At 37.2% G+C, this 20,653-nt stretch overlaps 2 protein-coding genes and 1 non-coding gene across 4 annotated transcripts; 2 read left to right on the plus strand and 1 right to left on the minus strand.

The window, feature by feature from the left end:
* The first annotated feature begins 1,506 nt into the window (after positions 1 to 1,506).
* LOC111337510 (uncharacterized) lies at positions 1,507 to 12,737 on the plus strand. 2 transcript variants are annotated; one of them, XM_022943830.2, is made up of 6 exons: positions 1,507 to 1,737; positions 9,139 to 9,281; positions 9,511 to 9,584; positions 10,121 to 10,264; positions 10,618 to 10,812; positions 11,172 to 12,737. In XM_022943830.2, exons 1-6 carry the CDS (start codon positions 1,676 to 1,678, stop codon positions 11,391 to 11,393), a joined length of 840 nt encoding a protein of 279 aa, XP_022799565.1. In that variant the 5' UTR covers positions 1,507 to 1,675; the 3' UTR covers positions 11,394 to 12,737. The 2 variants fall into 2 exon arrangements, with proteins under 2 accessions (XP_022799565.1, XP_022799567.1); XM_022943832.2 differs by lacking the exon at positions 1,507 to 1,737 and adding an exon at positions 6,176 to 6,350.
* A 2,578-nt stretch (positions 12,738 to 15,315) lies between these two features.
* LOC148724485 (U8 small nucleolar RNA) lies at positions 15,316 to 15,451 on the plus strand. Its single transcript, XR_015991309.1, has one exon. It is a non-coding gene; the product is annotated as a U8 small nucleolar RNA (small nucleolar RNA).
* A 549-nt stretch (positions 15,452 to 16,000) lies between these two features.
* LOC111337506 (uncharacterized) lies at positions 16,001 to 20,554 on the minus strand. The gene is made up of 8 exons (XM_022943826.2): positions 20,324 to 20,554; positions 20,101 to 20,227; positions 19,506 to 19,599; positions 18,572 to 18,741; positions 18,101 to 18,243; positions 17,940 to 17,985; positions 17,401 to 17,552; positions 16,001 to 16,862 (listed from the first exon to the last, which is right to left on the minus strand). The coding sequence occupies exons 1-8, from the start codon at positions 20,347 to 20,349 to the stop codon at positions 16,757 to 16,759; spliced, it is 864 nt and encodes a 287-aa protein (XP_022799561.2). The 5' UTR covers positions 20,350 to 20,554; the 3' UTR covers positions 16,001 to 16,756.
* Positions 20,555 to 20,653: the final 99 nt, after the last annotated feature.

Raw genomic sequence — 20,653 nt, forward strand, 5'->3', positions numbered from 1 at the left:
GTAATCTTGACGCTGTTCTCAAAAAGCAGAAATTTTTTTTCCAAATCTATTGAAGAGCGTATCTTTACATTGTCACCTCAAACACGCAATTATTGGACAATGGCGATCGTGTTGTCAACATTTTCTTGCATATTTCCCTCTCTTATCGCTCAATTGACGTTCGCTCCAAAGAAGGGCTAGCGCTCGAAACGTCAGCTTTGGCAATTCTTTACGGTGGCCGACTTATATTATAAAATCAAATTATCTTGGCCTTCGAATGGCTTCGTTGGTAGCTCATTTATCCTTTTTTTTTTTTCTGTTTTGAACCATTTTTTGTAGACTTTTTTTACTTTATTGAAAACTGTAGTGGAAAATAAATCATGCGCGTTTACTTGGCAAATATATGTAATATTAGTAAACATCATTACGCAAATCGCATTTCTTGTACCTTATCAGACCAATTTCGTAGCTTTACTCAGCAAATACCCGACTCGCAAATCCTGCCGCTAGTACATGATTTCTCAAGAGGGAACAGACAGATTTTCTTAAAGTTCGATTTTAGCTGCGATAATTTTCGAAGGAAGACATTTTTTTTTTCATATTTCTTTTTTGAATCATTTTATCGCGGTATTTTTTTGCGTATGTTCTATTACATCGACCTGATGTTTTAATGTAAGTATGGCCAATGGTTACATTAATGGAAAATGTGCCATGAATTTCAATTCAGTTTGCATCGCTTGCATGTTTTTGTGCGTCTATGATTTATCCTTAGCCTAAACTTTTCGTCATTTTGGCGAGCTTACAAATTGTAAAAATACTCCCTAATAATAATTTCTCGAAAATATCATAATAACTGAAGGGAATGTATCTAGAAGTGGTTCTCTGTCAGTCAGTTTGGCTCGATTTGATTTTTTATCGCGAAAACACTGAACAGTTATTTTGTCAAGAGAAGCTTGAATATTTAAGTATGCCTGTCGAAAAAAATAAAATCTTAGAACGCTAGTGGCCAATTAAAATACTCGCTTTTCAAGTTATGCTTTTTAAACCTCTCCATCTGTAGAATTCTTTACGGTAGCAAAATATTGTTACCTAGATTACAAAAATGCAAAAACTGATTTTATGATCGACTAAAAATATTAAAGATTCATTTGAAAACAGAAATAGCTATTTAGAACCCAGCTTGAATCCTTGATTTTATCATTTTACCGATTGCTGAAGGTGAAATCATATTGTTTGGCACGTTATTAAAATTTTTAGACTCAGACGGCGCTCTTAGATTAAAATTCATTTTCACTACAAGACATCGATTTTGCGTGACCCAGACGAACACTATTGTTAATTAGTAAAACCCTATATGAATCATTATAGCCTTTTAAGTGTCCATGAAAGCTTATCCCTGGTTGATCTATGATGGAAAAGCCACAATTTCGGTTTTTAAGAATCTATTTAATCGTCAAGGGAGCCGTGATATGTAAATTATCGCGCCTCACGCGGCTTTTTATAAATAGATATTATTTACCAGAACTTCAGGAATAAGTGGATTTGATTTGAGGACTTACACGACATTCAGGCTGTCCCCGGCCAAGTGGCTTGATGACAGAATACTTTGATGTTGGTGAATGATCATAAGAAAAAAATTATAAATCTTATGCCTTCGGCGAACTGATTTCATTGTTATCAGTTCTCATTTAGAAAGATGGATTACAGTCCAAGAAGAGCTCTATGTCCGGGTCAAACTCAGCTATTTCCATGTATCGGGTAAGAAATTAAATTTAGTTGCTATCTTAGCCTCTAATTTTCTTTCTCTTTTGTTAGGGTTTTCACTGGAATAGAACTTAGTTCGAAATACTGTATCAATTTTAAAATTTCTACATCTAAAGGCTGGAGGACAAGAACTCTTCCCGCGTAACCAGTCTCGCATCTTGGCCAGTAAACATTTTTAAAAGAATTGTATTGCCTTAAATTGTAATAGGTCACACCTTGAAACATCTGCTGAAAACAACGAAAATATCTGGCGAAATGAATCTCAGCCAAGATTGTAATTTTTCTGTTATATTCATCAAAACGTTACAGTGTTTCTCCGGTCACTAAGGTAAAAAGCAAACTGCAACTAACCTAGAATTTTTAAAACGATACCAACCAGATTCATGTGTTTGTGGTGATTAATAGTAACATGATTACAAATCATATGAGTAATCGAATCATTTCGTCACAATTAGTTTTATTTAAGCCTATTTCTCAACGGAAGTTGCCAACTAATTTATTGTTGTGTCTTGCCATACTGTAACAAGGTTGAAGGTTGCTTTTACATTCAACACCAAAATTTTCATTATCAGCTCGTCAATACAGGTAGATGCGTTCGTGATTTGTGTGAGGACGAATAACAAAACAATTACATCGTAAGGGTTTTGTTGTTTAGTTCGAGGCGACTCCGCGACTCGACGTTTATCGATCTGTGATCATGACTCGATCTGTGACCTATTCAAAAATATTTCTGATCACAGGAATGAAGAGTTACAGTTGTCGAAAACCAAATTATGCCAAAACTGTTAAAAGGGTTTCCTTCTTGCATTCGCTGTTTATCATTCGTGTTTTATCTTCATCATATTTTTGTTTTTATTTTTATTTTCTACACTTCATTTATTTACTTATTAATTTATTTATCTTTTTATTCACGCGTTTCCTTATCTGTTTTTGAGGGGTAAATGATTGGCGAATGGAAAATAGAACTTGGTCTTCCTACATATTTTTTAGGCAGGATCGCCTTAACGTCTTTCTGAAAAATTTCAAAAACATTTCCGAAATTCCAAAATATTCTCTATTTTTCAAAAACTTTCCAACAACTGCATTAACTTACATAACACTGGCTGCATAAGATATAAAAGAGGACGGTCAAAGAACCAAAATAACATGAACGTAAAGTTTGAGGTTTTCACGCTTACAGGTTGATCTGTTGGAAAAGACCTTTTAGACCCAGGCAAACAGTTAATTTTTATTTAACACTGCCTGCATAGAAAACACTCTTGCATAGCTCGTTCAAAAAGCCAGGAATACCTCTGAATGTCCCTAAACCTGAAAGATGTCTTCATATTTTCTAAATATCTTTGTTAGAGTAAGCAAAGAACTATTCGAATTTTTGTAGAAAGGACTGAACAATAACGTCGCCTACTGAGTAGCTGCAGTGTCTCCGATTGGCTGGAAATTTCCCGCCCAAATCATGGCTAATTACAAATTCATAAGTTGTCACTAAGGGAGCGGTCAGTACTTGTCGCCTGGTGGGGTGGGGAGAAGCTGTAGGATTTAATCTTCTTGGCAGTCAATTTTCTATAGTTTCCCTTTTATACCTTTCGGGAAACGACTGACCTCCTCCGTTCCCTCTGAAAACCATGTGATTCCCCCCAAAGTCCTCCATCCCCCCCCTCCCCCCCTCAGGCAATTGATAACGACTGGTCCCTTAACACAGGAATGCGAATTTGCCAAATTTGCCAAACTTTAATACGTTTCTATAACTGGAGAGAGAAGCTATCGACTAAAAGGAATTGATTTCTGGCTCTGTACATCCATGCATTCTCCTCTTTGAGAATTATATTGCTATCCGACCGTCTTATCTAAAAAGTAAAGTGATCAAATATTATTTTTCATTAATTTTCTATCAAGTTTCGGACGTAGTCTTGCTCTCCTTTGGCTTTTCTTTCCCTTCCCATATACCCGGGGTTCATGAAGTCAAGTCGAAACAAAAAGGAGGAGTTTGTCATCCCAGCCGGACTCTCTACAGCTGACTCTCTCCGCTTGGGAGCATCTTCCTATGGACCAGGCGCTATAAAAATAAAATAAGATTAAAAAAAATAAATAAGAACAAACTGGGACCGTGGAGTCTTTTCCAAAATCTTCTACGGACGGATAATAAAACTTCTTCCACTGATCAATGCCGAGTGAAGAATGGTAAACATTTAAGCCGTGGGCAAGATTTTAAAAATACTTCCGTCCTCTCATACGCTTACAAAGGTAGACGTCATTCAGTAAAGCTGAAGTCATTGTGATTCAAAAGTATTGACAAGAGGGGATCCTTCATAAGAGAAAAAAATTTATTTTGCAATCTTTGTCATTTAGCAATGTAAGAAACTCTCTAACCCCTCTACTAATTAAAATCAGGAATCAGAATTTTGTATCGTGTTCAGGCTAAGACAATCACCTGGGGCCAAAAGGTTTTTCATTACTTTTTGTTTTTCTCCTTCGCAAAATGGTCAATCTTAAAAAAAAATTACCGTTGAATTAATCAAACCGATATACTATTGATTAGCCTGAATTTTTTTTCAGTGTCAATCAACAGAAACTTGTTCTTAACTTTCAATACAAACTTGCTAACATCTGTAAGACACTGCAGTTTGGAGTTTGGAATTCAAATTAAGTTTGGGCTCTCAAAGTATTCAGCTCAAAATCATAAACTGAAACAAATACAACACAAGACAACCAAAAAAAAAATTAGAAAAGATGAGCGATGATGTCTTAGTTAATTGCAGCGGAAATATTGCGGTTAAAAAGACAGTTACTGCTTTAGGATAAAGGACTCAAAACAGAAAACTGGCACATGAAGGAAATTAAGTGATTTACTATTTTCGTCATAACATTCGTTTTAAAGATTTTTTCCTCTTTTATCGACTTCCTTCGGAAGCTTTCTTTCACCTTTATGTAGAAAAGACTGATCAATTTATGACCTTTTGATCCAAAAATGTTCGGCAAAAGAACCTTGACATGGAATTATTCATAACAGCTGCCTTTAGTGCTAAAAAAAGTCTATAAAAGCATCTCAATAAATCCACAATATACGTATTCATTTTGGCTGTTTCGTGCGCTCAACGGGATAGTTCACAGACAAATTATTCATAAAAACCATAAATGTTTTGCAAAAACAAGGGAAGTTTAAAATGTTTTTCTTTTTCAGTTCCAATATCTAATCTAAGAAAGCTTTATATTGTTGTAATCAATCGTTTAACCTATGCTAAGGAAAATATATTTTCAATTCTCAATAAAGAGCAATCGAGATCTTCGTGAAAATTGCCCAAGAATGGAACGGATGATTAGGTTACAAATCCTAAAATGTATGTTGCTAGCTACCACGTTTGCCTGATGTATTGGGAGTAAAATGTTGTAAATTCTATACTGGCTGCCTTGTGAAAGGCATGAGGAATTGAATCACATTTTTGCGGTTTTACGGGTGGATATGGTTTTAATTTCTATTTAAGCTTCAAAAGTTAGATTCTTGATGAAACGTTACGTACATGTAAAATTAATATACTACCATAGCTTCATCACTGAATATGATTGATTCCTTAAAAATTTGAATCTCATTACATGTCATTAGTTTCTTTTTAATTTTTGTGATAAAAACACAAATGAACTCGACGTAAAAAAAAATCCGGACCCGAAATGGGAAGACATCAACAGTTTACCCACCGAAATTCTCTTAGTAACGTATTTCGTCGATGGAAGAGTCATTCTAAATCGATTCTTTTATCAAAGGCGCAAAAATGGCGTATTGTTTGATGTAACAGCATAGAAAAGCGCGGAAAAAAACCAAAAGCTCTTTGAGATGTTTCAAAACATTTAAGTTTAAATGGAATCTCACAGCCATGTTTCTGCACGTGACACGAATTTTAAAATGCATCTTTCAACTTCATTCATGGTGGGAAACACTTCGCGAGGCGGCTTTCCTAAGATGTGCATGTTTACTGTACAAAACGCGTTCGATAAACGTGCCGATAAACGGAATATGTTGATTCTATCAGTAAAACGTCACAATCTTTACCTTAAAGAGATGCATCATTCTTTAGTGACCTTATATAGTCAGGTGAACCGGGGAGAAAAACGTTAATCCCCAGCGGTATAAAAACAATGGAAAATTAAGACAAACAATGTTAATATTCAAACATACTTGTTCCACATTTTGGTAAGTTTTGTCTATACTTTGTTTTTTATATATTTTTCTTTTTTATTCTTCCAGTTATAAGTTTAGCAAAGAGAAATGCAAACTGCACGAACATTTATTGACGAGGTACCGCATGCTCCAATTTATAACAGAAGAAAAATACAGAATTAAAAAGATGTAAATATTAGTTGAACCAGACCATTTCCGTCTAAGGTGTTTGACGAATGTAAAATAAGTCACGAACAAAGCCATGAACCTACGCGCTAAATTTAGCCTTAGATTGACGTCAAGGATTCCTCATAATGTTGTTCATTGGACAGGTTTAAATTGAGCTCCTAAAAAATACAGTTCAATTAAGGGCTCCTCTTCTGGCAAACGGAGAAACAGCATTGCCCTCTTTAAGTTGAAATAGAGAGAGGATGGTTCTTCGCTTCAGTTCGCTCGGGTAAGCCGATTTTTTTTTATGTCGAAATAGCTCGTTATTCGTATAGTTTTCTTAAGTAACATGATGAGCCACTAGAGAAATTGAAACCAACGGAAGCTTTGCAAAAAGAAAATATCCCTGTGTTCAGAATTTGATTTACATTAGAATAAGTTAATTGTACTCGCAATGCGATTGCTATATTGTTTCGTTTACCTTAAAAAAAGAAAAACTCCGATGATATTTTCTGTAAATTTTGCAGAGATTTGAGAGCTTAGATTGAAAACTGACATTCAAGTCTAAAGTAGCATTCAGGTCTAAAGTAGCGAGCTTCAAGGAAAATTAAAACCCGCTCGCGCTTTTAATTAATGAACACTGAAAGACAAGAGTCAAAATAAGAAAGGCACTTGGATGTATTCGTAAATAGCAAAAGTTTGCTGTAACTCCCGAAAAATCTAAGAATAAAGATCGTTATTCGTAAATACGAAGATCGAGTCTCGTTTATTAAAATGTTGATTGCCACCTCGTTTCAGCGAAAATTAGATTTCTTTTCTTCATCTCGTTGAACGTTTCCATTCAATTGTTTACCAAATTGGTGTTTCTCATTTTATTTTTCCTGCAAAAATATTTAATCGACTAGAATTTAACATTATTGAGAATTTTGAAACGCACACAGAAACATTGTCCTTCTAATCTACTAACCGGACAAAAGTGTACGTAGCAAAACAAGGTGGATTTAAATGAAATTACCTACTTTTATGAAAATGGACTTTTAAAATAGTAAAACGTCTAAATATCTAGTCTACCGGTCTGTGTTCCTACGCGTCTTTTTGAAGAAAATCATTTGTAATTTACATTTCAAGGAAGTAACTTTGTTGTTAAAAAAAACGTTGTACGACTAAAATATCGACAGCAATGCATTTTAATTAACAAGGAATTAAAGTCATTCGTCGGGAAAAGTTTAAAAAAGGGCATTTAAACGTGCTCAATAATATCAACCAAAATGAAAAACAAAGCTTACGCGGTGTTTGTGACATCGCAAGTCATTCACTTTTACGAGAAAATTTTTTTTGATGAGAAACGCATCGATTTACAAGGTGTCGCTTTCATTTGCCACTGTGACGCAACTATGATGTCATTCGAGGTGATGTTAGTCATTGTATTTTCGCTAAAGGCAACCCGATCTTGTATTTAACGCTTTTTATCGATATAATCAATAATGCCTTAGTTTACGGTTGATATTTAGACAAAACGTGAGTAGTTGCCGACGGTGTGTTTAGCGATTAGGATGAAAGGTTTTTTCCGCAGGACTGTTTAAATGACATGACAGGTTTATGCTTCATTACAATATTCTGTGATATTTATCAACAATTTCCCGCAATTCAAACCATTTCACCTGAAAGTTTTGGCTCTGTTTCAGCGCCTTTTATTTGCTCTTAAGACTAACGAAGCGAGGTGCCATTCTGTGATCGTAAAATGATCTGATTCTAAGTTCGAGCAGCAAGTATGTTTAATGTTTCTCTTAAAGCTCGAATTTTTCCCCCCGAAGAAAACACTAAAAACCAGAACACTATCGCTTCTACCATCTTACAAATTTTACGGAAGGTTTTACTTATAACAAACATTTGCGTTGAAGCTAGCGCCGAAATTAGCTTTCCGACCTCGCGATCGTTAGCAAGCACATGTCAGAGGAAAAACTAATTTTTGATTTCGAGACGTTTCTAGAAGAGTCTCGTTTTATTCTTAGTGTTGAAGTGCACGTTCACTTATCGTTCTAACCTTACTTTCTTGAGATAATTCAACAAATGTATACGCCTTGAAGATATATTTCAAACTGATCAAATAACGCAGGGAAAAAAGGTAATCGATTAACGAGAAAAAAAAAAACATCAATGTTCACGTAAATTAAGGGCAGAACGCTCAGAGCTGCGCGTTATTTCTTTCATTTGCGAGAGATTAACAGTACAAAATTTCTTTTTGTGTTCCAGTAATGATTTTATCGTTCCGTTCACAGCCCAGAAACAGATCAAATATTTTTATTTTCGGCTTATGCACAGACGCGCATGGAAAATCTGATTTCGACCACATTACAACAATTTTGTCGCTTATCTTAGGCGAGCTGATAAGACTTGAATTTTCATTCATATCGTAGTAAAATCCTGAGATGGAAAATTGTGCAGATCTAGATCTTTCCGTCATCTTGACATTGCGAAACTCTGTGTTTTACGAACCTGCGTCAGTGTATGACATAACGAAACTGTACCCTGAACACCCATTAGTTTGTACTTAATCAACATCGGCGGAAGGGAAATCTCGTAAGAATGAGCCTTTCTAACAATTCGTAAGCATCCACAGATTTCTTTTATTTTCTGAATGTTCAATTGTTACGCCATTCTAGGCTGCTTAGTCGCATTACATTAAATTGCAATACTGATCCAATCATATCTGTAATTATATTATTTATTTTAACAGAAGAAAGGGAAAGTCATCCAACGGCCACTTAAAGAAATTTACAATTTAGAGTGGAAAGAGATTTAGGATTTCGTAGCTTTTACTTAGCTCTGTGATTGGTCCAGAAAAACGTGCCTAGCCTTCCCGACCAATCAGACGTAAATCTAAAACTAATCGTGACTTGTTCACTCGCGCGTTTTCCCGCGCTTACGGCGATTCGCTTATGTTTTTGTTTCAGCGTGTAATCTGTTTCTTACGACATTTCCTTCTTTGAAAATCCATCAATCTTTGGCTTTGGCTCTCTGTATTACTTTTTTAAGTCTTTAAAAATTTATTTTTCCTACATTTTATATATTGAAAGATTTCCAAGCTGGTCGTTTGAAGACTGGGCCCAATTTGAACTTGATACTTTGGAGGACATTTTCAAGAGATCAGATTGGCAAGAAAGAGCCCTGAAACCGGCTCTATCTTCCCTTCTCGCCCCAGCTCTCTGCGCTGTTTATGGTAAGCATTTGACGGGGAGTTAAAGATGGAGTAGAGTCTAAGAACCAGTTGATTAAATTGATTCCTAAGTACCATCTGCATCAACAAGCTCGTCAGTTAAAATGACCCGGTACTTTTAAGCAAAAAGACATAGATTAATATCGGTGATACATTCCACAATCGGTTTTTTTATGTTGACCTGCACAAAAATAAAATCACTTATGAGACATCTTTTTATTCGTTCTTTCAGCGACATATGAGGATGACAAAATCTCGAATCTCGATGACGACCGAGTTGTTTGGGGTCGGCAATACACGCTTAAGGTGAGTGGAGTCAGTTCTCGTAAAATGTCAAATTATCACGTGACCAAAAGAAACAGGGACTCCCGGAACAAAAATCCATCGATTATCTATCAATTTGTCCCTGGAATGGATCGTGTGAAGATCGACAAGACCTTACTCTACTATACAATGACTTAATAATTTGGATATATCAACAAAGTTGAAATGGTAAATTGGCCACCGTAACGATTACAAAACTGACGTTTCGAGCGTTAGCCCTTCGTCGGAGCGAATAGAGGAATTGTGGGTTGTGTGTGCTTTTAAAGGCAGAAAATGGAGCTACGTTATTGGTGGGAACATGGCAACGAGAAAAACAAGAATAAATTAGTGGAATGAAAAGCGTTCGTTGATCCCTGTGGGATTTAGACTGCCGGTTTGAAAGATGAGCTTTTGTTATCATTTCAACTTTGTTGATATGTCCAAATTATTTCGTTACCCCCACCGACGCAGCCCCAAACAGTTTCTTTCGAAACTATCAGCCTTTATACAATGACTTACCTTGTTTCTTTCCTCGACAGGATTTGTCCAGCATCGAAGTTAAGATACAGACAGCAGATAGCCCCAGCTCCCCCAGCGATAGCTTTTTTTTCCCGATCACTGATGACCGTGAGAGGTCTCGGTCACCGGAATTGCTTTACCCACCGATTGCAAACATAGTTGAGGTAAAGCACGCACTTTAGCCTAGAAAAGCTAGGTAGCTTTCAGAGGTTGGTTTTGATCGATTAAGTTAAGCTCAAGGAAAAGTATGGCAGGAAGAAAGGAAACTTTACTAACCAAAAGTTTGGTTAAATAATCAAGAGACGTAAGATCTAAATTTACTTGAAATGGCTTTGAAGCGACGTGGTACAGTAAACACGCTTCAAACGCGGGCGTGAACAACACGTGCATAAGAAGGCTTTTATCCTTGGGAAGATCCAGGGACTTTTTCAAGTTGAGAGCTTCGTGTTTGATGTAAAAACGGTTCAAATAGCAAGCCATTAACTTTTTTTTTCCTTTTGTCTTCTCCGGTATTTAGACTAAAGAAAAGCTTCCCCCTCCCTGTGATTCCGGAAGGTCCTCGCCAATCTTCGTTTCTGGCTACGAAGCAGAACGACAAAGAAACGACATAAAACAGTTCGGACGAGAGGTGGCGTCTAAGCTTGCTGAGAGAAGAGCGGAGTATGCAAAACGAAGGACGAGTCAAATTCACGAAGAAAAGGAAATAATCGAGGTAAAAGTTTATTCTAGAAGAAAAATATTTCATTCCCAAGTCGGTCCAATCGCAGTTTCCGAGCTCTATGGATACAAAATCTGCAAAGTTAAAAGTTGATCATGTTACAAACAATAGGGAGAACTTTTCGTTTGGGTCAGCCACTAAATATTCCCCTTTTGTTATTCGTGCCTTTGTGAGATGAAATTATGGTCTTATTTAGCGGGACAAACTCATCAACCAGAGGTTACTCTCTTTGTTCAACACCTTATATTCTACTCACTAATTTAGGAGGAAGTTTATAGCGGCTGGAGGGGAGAACTCAGTTTTAATCTGTCGATCTTGGTAAGCTAATCAGTATGATCTGTGTTCTCCGACAGCGTAACATAGAAGAAGCAGTCAGAAACAAAGCAAAGCAGCTTCAAATGGCGGATCACTTAGAGAAAGAGGGTTCATTTCTAAAGGAGAGACGAGCCAAGCTATGGAGAAGATGTGCCAACATGGCGGAAATTTTAGCTAAGGAAGAAACAGAAGCCACACTTTGGCAGAATAAATATAAGGAAGCCATTTCAGTCGCATCTGGGTGTTACATGTTTTTTTAAGTATACTAGCATGTAGCGGATTAACTGTATCCTCAATTGAGGACGTTATGGTACACGGAATGATGACAACGAGGCTTCTTACCTCAACGAGGCGCTCCCACTGGGAACGATGCTAGTTCGAGTAGGAAGATTCCCGCGAGAATCAGGCTGCTCCGACGAGACTGAGGCTTGTCAAGAGGAGAGAACCGGGAGAACTGAGCTCGAGTCGAGGTTCACGAGAACGAGGTCGGTCACGAGAACGAGGCTTTTAAATCAAGTTATGGAAATTGGCCAGCACACCTTTACACATAGGAGTAAATTCAAGAATTTTTAATGATTTACGGTTTTTATCTACATGGCCCATGACGAACACAAACAATCCAATAAGATGGTCTGGAATGCGATCATTAGAGCGAACTTGTTACTTGCTTCTTTGGGCCATTTTTTTTATTGAGATAAGTTATTCATGATCCAAGAGATTATGGATCCTAAAACTTGAATGATGTCTAAGTGGCGGTTATAATAATTTAAGAAACAACCATTTTGCCTTGAAGAAATTCCTGGTCGCAGGTTTGGCCCATTATTTAGACTCATAGTGGAGATTATTTTAGTTGCAGCAAAAATACTATAGGTAAGGTAGGTGAAGTCTGTTTACGAGCCTAGTGGCCTATTAGGCCGGTGCTTAGCTCCGGTTTCTGTAGCATGAAGCGACTAGGAGTATTTCTACTATGCTTAGCTTCTATCTCTTCACAATGAAGAGAACAAAAATAACTACCAAAATAAAAAAAAATACAAAAAAAAAATAGAAATATGGAAATGAAGCTGTCCTGTAATGTCTTACACCCTACACATTCGATGCAATTTTATATTTTTAACTACATGTGTTGACGAGAGGATTGTAGATATCGATTCGACAATCTACAATTTACGAACTGAATAAAAATGGGGTCTTCTTTACCCGAAAGTAGTCAAAAATTGCGTTAATGATTTGCCTAGGCTCCAATGATTAGTCGCGTGGGTAGAACAGTGATGATCAATTTGTGTACATTTTTCCAATTGCTGATCAGAATTTCCATATTCTTGAATGTCTGCGATAATAAAATCAATCCAAATCTATCTTTCAAGTTGTCGGAGGTTGGAACGAAACGATTAGTATATGTGAAATTCATGATTGCCGTGTGTTCTTGCCAGTCACATAATCATACATGTATACAGGTGATCCGTAGAATTTTTGTCGAAAAACAAAGATAAAATAGTTTTGAAAACAAAAGTAGGCGCGCCATCTTGACTTATTATTTTTCCTTCTGGTTCCATTATATTATACATCTATTACCAACAAATATATCTCAAAGGAAGCGTTCTCTATTTTTAATTGTTTTTCTTCTTTTCCCCCGAGAATCCTGAAAGTTTAAAGTATCCTAGTACGTGCGGGTGTTTATGATTACCACAGGAATAGCTCAAGGTGTTCCAAAAATAGTCCCACACAGGAAGCAACATCGCGGTAAAAGACAGCTGCTGACTTTTTTCAACCTTCCGGTCTGTACTAGATGTTTTGCACAGCAGCCATGTTGGATGGCAGGAACAATAGATTATTTTACCCATGGGAAAAAATTTTTTTTCTTGTGCAAAATATTTTCATTGTTCCTGAAATCCAACATGGCTGCTGTGCAAAACCTCTATAACAGGCAGGTTTGACATGGCATTTAAGGCATACGGCGTCGAGCCTCTTTTTAACCTAAATTGCAAGGTTGTGTATAAGAAGAGAACAAAGAACCCTTGTCATTTTCCAATAGGGTTTTCGGATAGGTTAATGACACAAGTAAGCAAACTTATCAACCATTGTTCAGTTGTTGCCCTCTGCCGTTACCGTGAACTTCATCCATAAAATACTCACGGTAATAACTTCAGTGAAAAGGGGCAAAATTGAGGGAAAAAAGAGACAAGAGGCTTGGGAAGAGTGGACGAAGGCTACACACTCTCCCCTAATCTTCCCTCCTCGATTGCTCGGCTCACGTTTCCGTGCTCTTTCAATTCGGATTTTAACATGGACAACCGTGTTACAGATATTTAAAGTTGCGTTACGCGTTACGCCAATCACGTGGTTATATGTCTTTTATAATTAAAGTGTGACTTGATTTTCGTAGAAAAGTGCTCAATACATAGAAGTAGAGCGAAGTATATATTGTGGGAGGAAAAAGACAAGTGAACTACAAGTTCATCCCTACAAGCCTGTTTCGTGGTCGCTCACTCATCAGGGGATTATCATCAGGGAAATCCCCTGATGAGGGAAATCACCTGATGAGTGGGCGAAATCAGGGAAATCCCCTGATGAGTGGGCAACCACGAAACAGGCTTGTAGGGATGAACTTGTAGTTTACTTGTCTTTTTCCTCCCACAATATATATATCTTTTATAATTATATATCTTATGACTTTGGTGTGACGTGTCGGATTCGTTGAGTTTTGGACTTTGGAACTCGACTCGAGATTCTTTTTACGCTTTAACTTTTTTACTTTTAAACTTGCTTTAGTTTTTATTGGTAAACGGAATAGATTTTACGACCCGTAAGATGCTGAAGCGAGGCCAACGACAGGATGTGGCTTAAACGCAGTTATATCCCCCAGTGTAGCCTTTATTCAACCATGGACGTAGTTCAGATGATTAATGTTTGCAAGTTTGAAGGATGAAGTCCGTGTCACGAACAACGCAACACACTTGCGTTACGCACGTGACTTTATTGTGTAATTAAGTTAATCATCGCCATCTTTCCCAACTCCGTAACCCGATCTTTTCACGACCTTTGTAAAAGGAACGACCTCAGGAAACTTTAAGATACACGCGTTCGTCGCTTCTACGGAGAAATTTAGGAGTTGGAGAAATCCTTTTTGCCTTCACACAGCCAGCAGGAGTTATAACGTAAGCTTAATTTTAGTTTGTCCTCTGCCGCTTATTTTTAATTTTAGTTTATCCTCTGCCGCTTATTTCGTTCGTTGACGGAGAGTTCTCATTATTCGCAGCTTTTTCGTTGCGTAACGCGTAAATTTTATAATGTTGTAGTTTTCACCGCATGCTTCAGTGGTAACCAAGGAATAAATCGGTTTAAAATCAGGCCTGTAGTGTGTGGTTGAACTCGGCGAACTCCGGGTCAATACTTCCCGCAAGGAAAGCGACAGTCCGAGACCTTCACGTTAATGCACACAATTCATAGACTGAATAAAAAATAAAGAACATTTTATATAACTTTTCTTGTTATCTGTTGTTTACGTAATTGAATCCTTCACTAAACTTCCCAGTGATTGCTTTTATAAAGGTGGACTTTTTTGCCTGATAAACGATAGTGCTACGCGCTGGGCGGTGGGATACACGCGTGTTAGCATGGTCGCGCGTGAAAGAAAAAAGTGAATTGTCCAAACAAACGAAGCAAAGACCACACCACTTACTGCTCTTACGGTGTTTTCCTACTGAGATGCTAGGTCAAAGAGTAACGACGCTGACATTTCATGGTCATAGTAGACGGGGAACGCTTCGTTTTGCAAAACAGTAGTAGCGCAAAAAATGTCCCGAGCACCGTATCGCATACGTCAGGAGGGCGAAATGACTGAGATGGATTCAAAACTGAATTTTTGTTGTTAAAATATACTTTTGCCCTCGAAGTCTTTAATTTGGTATTTTTCTCATCATATAAAAAGAGAATATTTTATCCTTTAGCTCAAGAGAGAAAGGATTTAAATGCGCATGCGTAAAGTAAGAAATCTTAAAACATCACTGTGTGTTCAATAACATCACGTCTTTCAGAAATTCTCGCGATTCCCATCTACTAATCATGTTCCCCAGTGCTGGTAACGCGAATATAACTGGCAAAATACACGTTTCCTAGTTGTGAGCCCCACAAGCGTTAGATCGACTGAGCATTTAAACACCTTGCGAGCACGTGACTACGTAATCATCAGTTAGGGTGATCCTTACCTGTAGTCCTTCGGGACACAGTGAGGAAATGTGATGAGAGAGGGGAAATGATTCTTCGTGAATTATATTTCTCGGCCCTGATGGCCGCAACACCATCAGGAACCAACTCTGATCCCTACTGATGACAATAGGCAAAGCAAATAATATTGCAATCAAGTATGACAGTTGAGATCGCGTGACTCAGTAAACGGGCATTAAATTTTCTCCGGCTTCCTTAATCTTTCGACTCGGACATGTTTTGTTCCTGGCAGACAGCAAGGCGCCTGTCGCGTGTGAACTTAGAAAGGGCCTTATCATTTATAAAGATAGAGACAAATTAAATTTTACAAATTTGTCTCGCAAGAGGATTCGAACGAAAGATCTTCGGATTTTCGCAGTTATGAGCAAGGCCCTTACCAAGTTCACAGTAGTTCAAGCTTGTGACGAAAACAATAAACATGATCATTTCGTAAGCTCGTTGGACCCTTTGTCTATTAATCCTCTCAACCTCATCCATCTCTGTTCCTTCTTTGTTAATTGTAGCCGGCTTTTTGTTGTGTCATCCAACAGTGCCATTATTTTTTAAAAGCCCAGAAAGTTTAAGGCAGTTTTGCCTACTGCAAAAAAGGTTTCAAATCCCCTTTGGCTGTGATATAACGCTGTGCAAATCAATTAAGCTAACATTGTTCGTATCATCTAGATTTTATTCACCATTTCTAGAGGAAAGTAAAAATAAATACTTTACAAAATTTTCTTTGTTAGCTTATAATATACATAAAAATATATTTACATACATTCACAAATGTTATGCATATTTGTAAAAATTTGATTCACTAAATCAATTAACACATCACCTATTCAAAAACGACTGAGAAACCGTTCCATAAACTGTCAATAAGAATTTTTTTAACTACATTCGTATTTGTTTGCATCTAAAATACCCTCAATGAGTTACAGAATAATTGTACTATACAGGAAAACTGCTAAAATTTAGTGCAGACATATAGATGTGTTCTTATTTGGTCAATTCTTGTTTACACCATAATTTGATTCATCCACAGTAGGATGCAAAGATATACCCTCAGCAAGTAAACTACATGTATAACTTCTGGTCCAAATTATTAGAATGTAGAATATTCTGCAATCTGTAGACTTAAAAGTTATGGTGTAGAGTGACATAAAAATGTCTTATTTGGACAATTCTTGGCTCAACCATAATTTTAGTAATTTGTTGTAGGATAGAAAGCTGTTCCCTCTGTAAGTGAAGAAGGTCTTCTGGTCCAAATTATCAGAATGAAGAACGTTCATCACTTTCCGTCTGCGTGAGTCTTGGATCAGAGGGACCTTTAGAGCAGTCCCATACATGGTCCAGGAGATCCTTTCTTAGTCCAGGCATGAAGTCCACAACATGAGTGTAGAACACACAGAGTGTTTTTTCGCTATGACACAATACATGTCTTTGAATCCACTGCTACATCTGCATCATCACTGTCTAACCTTGGGATTCCATCCAGAAGCTGCAAATTGGGTAAAATTCTAAAAACCCTGAATAAAGAAAAACAAAAATTTCCCATTAGCTTCCTTGATTCATGATGTCTTCACAAAACACCTTGAGTTCATAATAACAGATCACAACAGATCCTAAATTACATCTTGTTTTCTGTTCTAACTGTGTGGATAATTTTCAATTTCATCAAAACGCTAAGAACAATGCTGGTACCAGAGGAAAGTTACTCAAGAGAATGAGGTAATTATTAAGAGGAGAGAACCAGCTGATCACAAGATCAACAGAAAGTCTGTACACCAAAATAAGGTTGGTTACAGAATGAGGCTTTCACATAATGGAAATAGATGTTACAATCTTGGACAGCACATAGTTGAGAAAAAGCATATCTCGCCAGTTTTCAGGTCAAAACTCAAAACTAAAACAAGGAACTGACATTAAAACCACAGCTAATAAAAAGGAAAATAATCTACACGATGGAGTTTCTCACTTGCAACTGTAGTCAGAATGGTCAGGTTTGCGCAAGCAACAGAGAAAGAGAAATTGCACTGTAAAAAGATCAAACAGTTCATCACTTACTGCTGTCTGTAGTTTGGGTCTAACTCCACAGGATTCCCTTTAAGAACTAAAGACTGAACTGTGGTTTTTCTCAGCAATTCTAGACCTCTTAAACTTTCCACATTATTTTGTTGCAGCGATAAGTGTAGAAGCATAGGAGCCCTGGGAAGTTTCTAGGAATAAAGAATAAAAATGTCAGATAGATACTTAGAGAAACAATTTTTTTAAGAATCTGCAAGTTCCACCCATAACATAACTTTTTACACCAGGTAACATAAGCACATCATGTACATGTATGTGTATTTTTAATACTGTTCTCTATTAATTTCCTGAGGTGCTGACAAGAAGTTGTTTAACAGCCAAGAGTTTCTTTATAAAGTTGGCAATCATTTCTTTTAGTCTTGTGACCTAGATGTTTTATTAAGGGGTGTAATTTTGAGGAGAAATTAGATGCTAGTCAAAGGGTTCATTCCCTTGACATTTCACTCACAAAACTGAAGGTAAAAGATGAATAAAATTATCTTAAATACAAACAGGGGAAAAAAATTCTTGACACTTACCCTTAAATCAGTTATGAAATTTCTCTGCAGGAAAAGATGTGAACACCTGAAAAAATATTGTGATAACTTCAGACAAGGTCAACCTGAAATTTCTATTAATATACTATAACTCAGGTTCAGTATATCATGAAGACCAACAAAATATTTCTAACTTGACCTACCTTGGAAGGAAAACACTGCTCAAATCTTGTATTGAATTTTCCATGAGCTGCAAATTTTCGCATCTTAAAAGTCTTCTAAGCACCCGTAGAAACTCTTTCTTCTGATATGGATGTCCTAAATCTTGATATGATAAATTTACTGACTGAAAAAGAGAAAAAAAAAACATTATAACAAAAATGAATAAATAGGGTAAGTTTTTAAAGAATCTGTGTGCTGCATCAATGGGGAGTGTTACAAGATAATTTGGGTTTATTAAAGTTGATGTTTCAAGCCAGTCAAAGAGGAATGATGCCCTAGATGTCCGCTTTAAAAACTTTTTCCAGTGGCAATTAACAAGATTGATCAGCTCAGTTGACAAAACTAAACTTAACTCTGTCACAAGCATGTTGCGGAAATTTTATCCAAATACTACTACAGGTTGAGACATTTCACATCAGAAAATGTGTACATGTATTAGGGAACAAACTTACCTCCGCATTTTCCCAGTTTTCCATCTTGTTCTTGTAATTCCGAACTTTTTTCTGTTTATTCTTTTTAAGGGGTAGGGCAACTCTGACTTCTTCATCATCGGAGTCTCCCAATTCTGCCCTTTCTTGCTCATCCACTTTGCGAATATTCTCCACTTTAAATTCTCGAGGTGCTGGAGAAGATCAAAAGGTTTCAGACTTTATTCATGCATCGATACAAGCAAAAATAAAAATCACAACAGTTTGCATACATTTTCAGGTGAAGGAAACAATGGAAAGAGCATTTACTAAAGAAGGTGGGGGGATGGGTGATTAAATTACATGTACATGTAAACAGAAATAGGGAGTCATCTCATTTCACATGTTTTGTCTAATTCAGTGTGAAGAAGCATCCTAGACCTCAGATAAATTCATATTTTTGTTACCTTGGATTCATGGACTTACAGGAATTTATTGAAATTTTCAAATGCTGAGTGGGAGACGCCTCGCAGCATGATGGTTAGTGTACTGAACCCTTGGTCGAGAGGTGAAACTTTAGGACCTGCCTGAGCCAATGAGTTATGCTCTTGGACAAAACATGTTATTTTGATGGTGCCTTTCTCCACCTAGGAGTGTCTATGGGTACCAGGAAACTTTCAGGAATAGCTTGAGGAAATGCAGAGGAGTAACCTTGCAATGGACTAGCATCCCATAGTTCCTTCACGCTAAGGAAACCGAGATAATCTCCGCTGGGCTGGGCACTTGGCTCAGATGAAGACTTGAATTTTGCAAAAGCTGAACAATCAACCCATTGAGAACAATTTTCCAAAACTACATCCTCACAAATAATGTGAAGACCTGCTATCTCAGATCTAAAGCAGACCAACCAAATGTTGCGAGAATCCAGGAAAATTGAGGTATTTGGATTAAATGATAAAGTACAGTTTAAATTACGTACTTCTTCTAACCCTCGGAGACCTGAGCATGTTTCCTTTTACATCCATGTCTTCCAGTTCATGCCATTTACTGTATCTGTACTTAGATGAAGGAAGCTGGTGAAAAATAAACCGATAGTTAAATTTCTATCATATGCGAAATGCACGACATGTGTGTAGGAGACTGATAATAAAATCGGCACGACGCCGCTAGACACAACATTTCAGCTGTTCAATGAAAGGGCATTTCTAATATGTTTTACAATACAACAAAGAAGGTTCCGTAGTCAGCTCCGTCGCCGGATATTTCGCCACACAATACTACATCTCTACAGATAAAAATCAAAACAGTACGAAAGTTTAAAAGATAATTCGAGATATATCGTTAAGTACGTATTAAGGATTCTTATATACGCGGGAAATTACAATAGGACGCCATCATTTTGCCGCGAGTTTGTATACAAACAGGCAAGATCTTTTCCACGTTTCTCAGGAACTGAACGTTTTAAAGCATGAATCTCGTCGAATAAGTTGTCTGAATGGCTTGAAAATTTAGTGGAAAGTTCCTTCAAACTTAATGAACAAAAAGGTTAGTTTCTTTTGATAGACGTCACTTACCGGCAAAGCATCTTCAGCTTCATAGCTAAAATGCGATCGCTGCTCATGGGTTTCTTCGTGTGCTTCATGCACAGTTAGGACCACAACCGGTACGGAGGTATAAGTTTCTCCGTCATCTCGGGACGATCTGTGATTTAAAGCAAGAGGAATGGTTAAGTCGAGGTTTTTTTTCTCACGCTGCACACCAAATACCAAAGAGATTAAAAATAACACAATCACTAACTCGTCTGCCATAATCGGGATGGTCATCTTGGAAGCTTCGACGGTTATCGGAAGTAAGCACTCATAATTTCACTGTGTCATCGAACTTATCCTTTAGCTAATGATAAACTTGTAGTAATCTGAAGTAAGCAATGATCTACTCGACGCAAGAAGTATAGGAAACTTCAGCTAAAAGTCATTCATGGAAACACCAAAATTGCTCTGGGTCACTGGAGCGAGAGCTTTGTCGTAATCTTCCACGGTAGAAAGCCTTTGTGACGTCAGTTACCTGGCAACATGGTAAATAAACAATTACTTCACGGCTTTGTTCGCAGTTAGAGGTCACCGAAGT

This window comes from Stylophora pistillata, chromosome 8, assembly GCF_964205215.1.
Source record: "Stylophora pistillata chromosome 8, jaStyPist1.2, whole genome shotgun sequence".
Taxonomy (NCBI): Eukaryota; Metazoa; Cnidaria; class Anthozoa; order Scleractinia; family Pocilloporidae; genus Stylophora; species Stylophora pistillata.

What these genes read in the sequence shown, in the direction of transcription:
- LOC111337510 (XM_022943830.2), top strand. Translation starts at nt 1,676, where the DNA reads ATGGATTACAGTCCAAGAAGAGCTCTATGTCCGGGTCAAACTCAGCTA. An exon ending in CGATTGCAAACATAGTTGAG is followed by an intron (nt 10,265 to 10,617) that starts GTAAAGCACGCA and finishes TCCGGTATTTAG; the next exon opens with ACTAAAGAAAAGCTTCCCCC. An exon ending in AAGAAAAGGAAATAATCGAG is followed by an intron (nt 10,813 to 11,171) that starts GTAAAAGTTTAT and finishes GTTCTCCGACAG; the next exon opens with CGTAACATAGAAGAAGCAGT.
- LOC111337506 (XM_022943826.2), bottom strand. Translation starts at nt 20,349, where the DNA reads ATGACCATCCCGATTATGGCAGACGA. An exon ending in ATCCCGATTATGGCAGACGA is followed by an intron (nt 20,228 to 20,323) that starts GTTAGTGATTGT and finishes TTTAAATCACAG; the next exon opens with ATCGTCCCGAGATGACGGAG. An exon ending in GTCTCCGAGGGTTAGAAGAA is followed by an intron (nt 18,742 to 19,505) that starts GTACGTAATTTA and finishes GATCTTCTCCAG; the next exon opens with CACCTCGAGAATTTAAAGTG.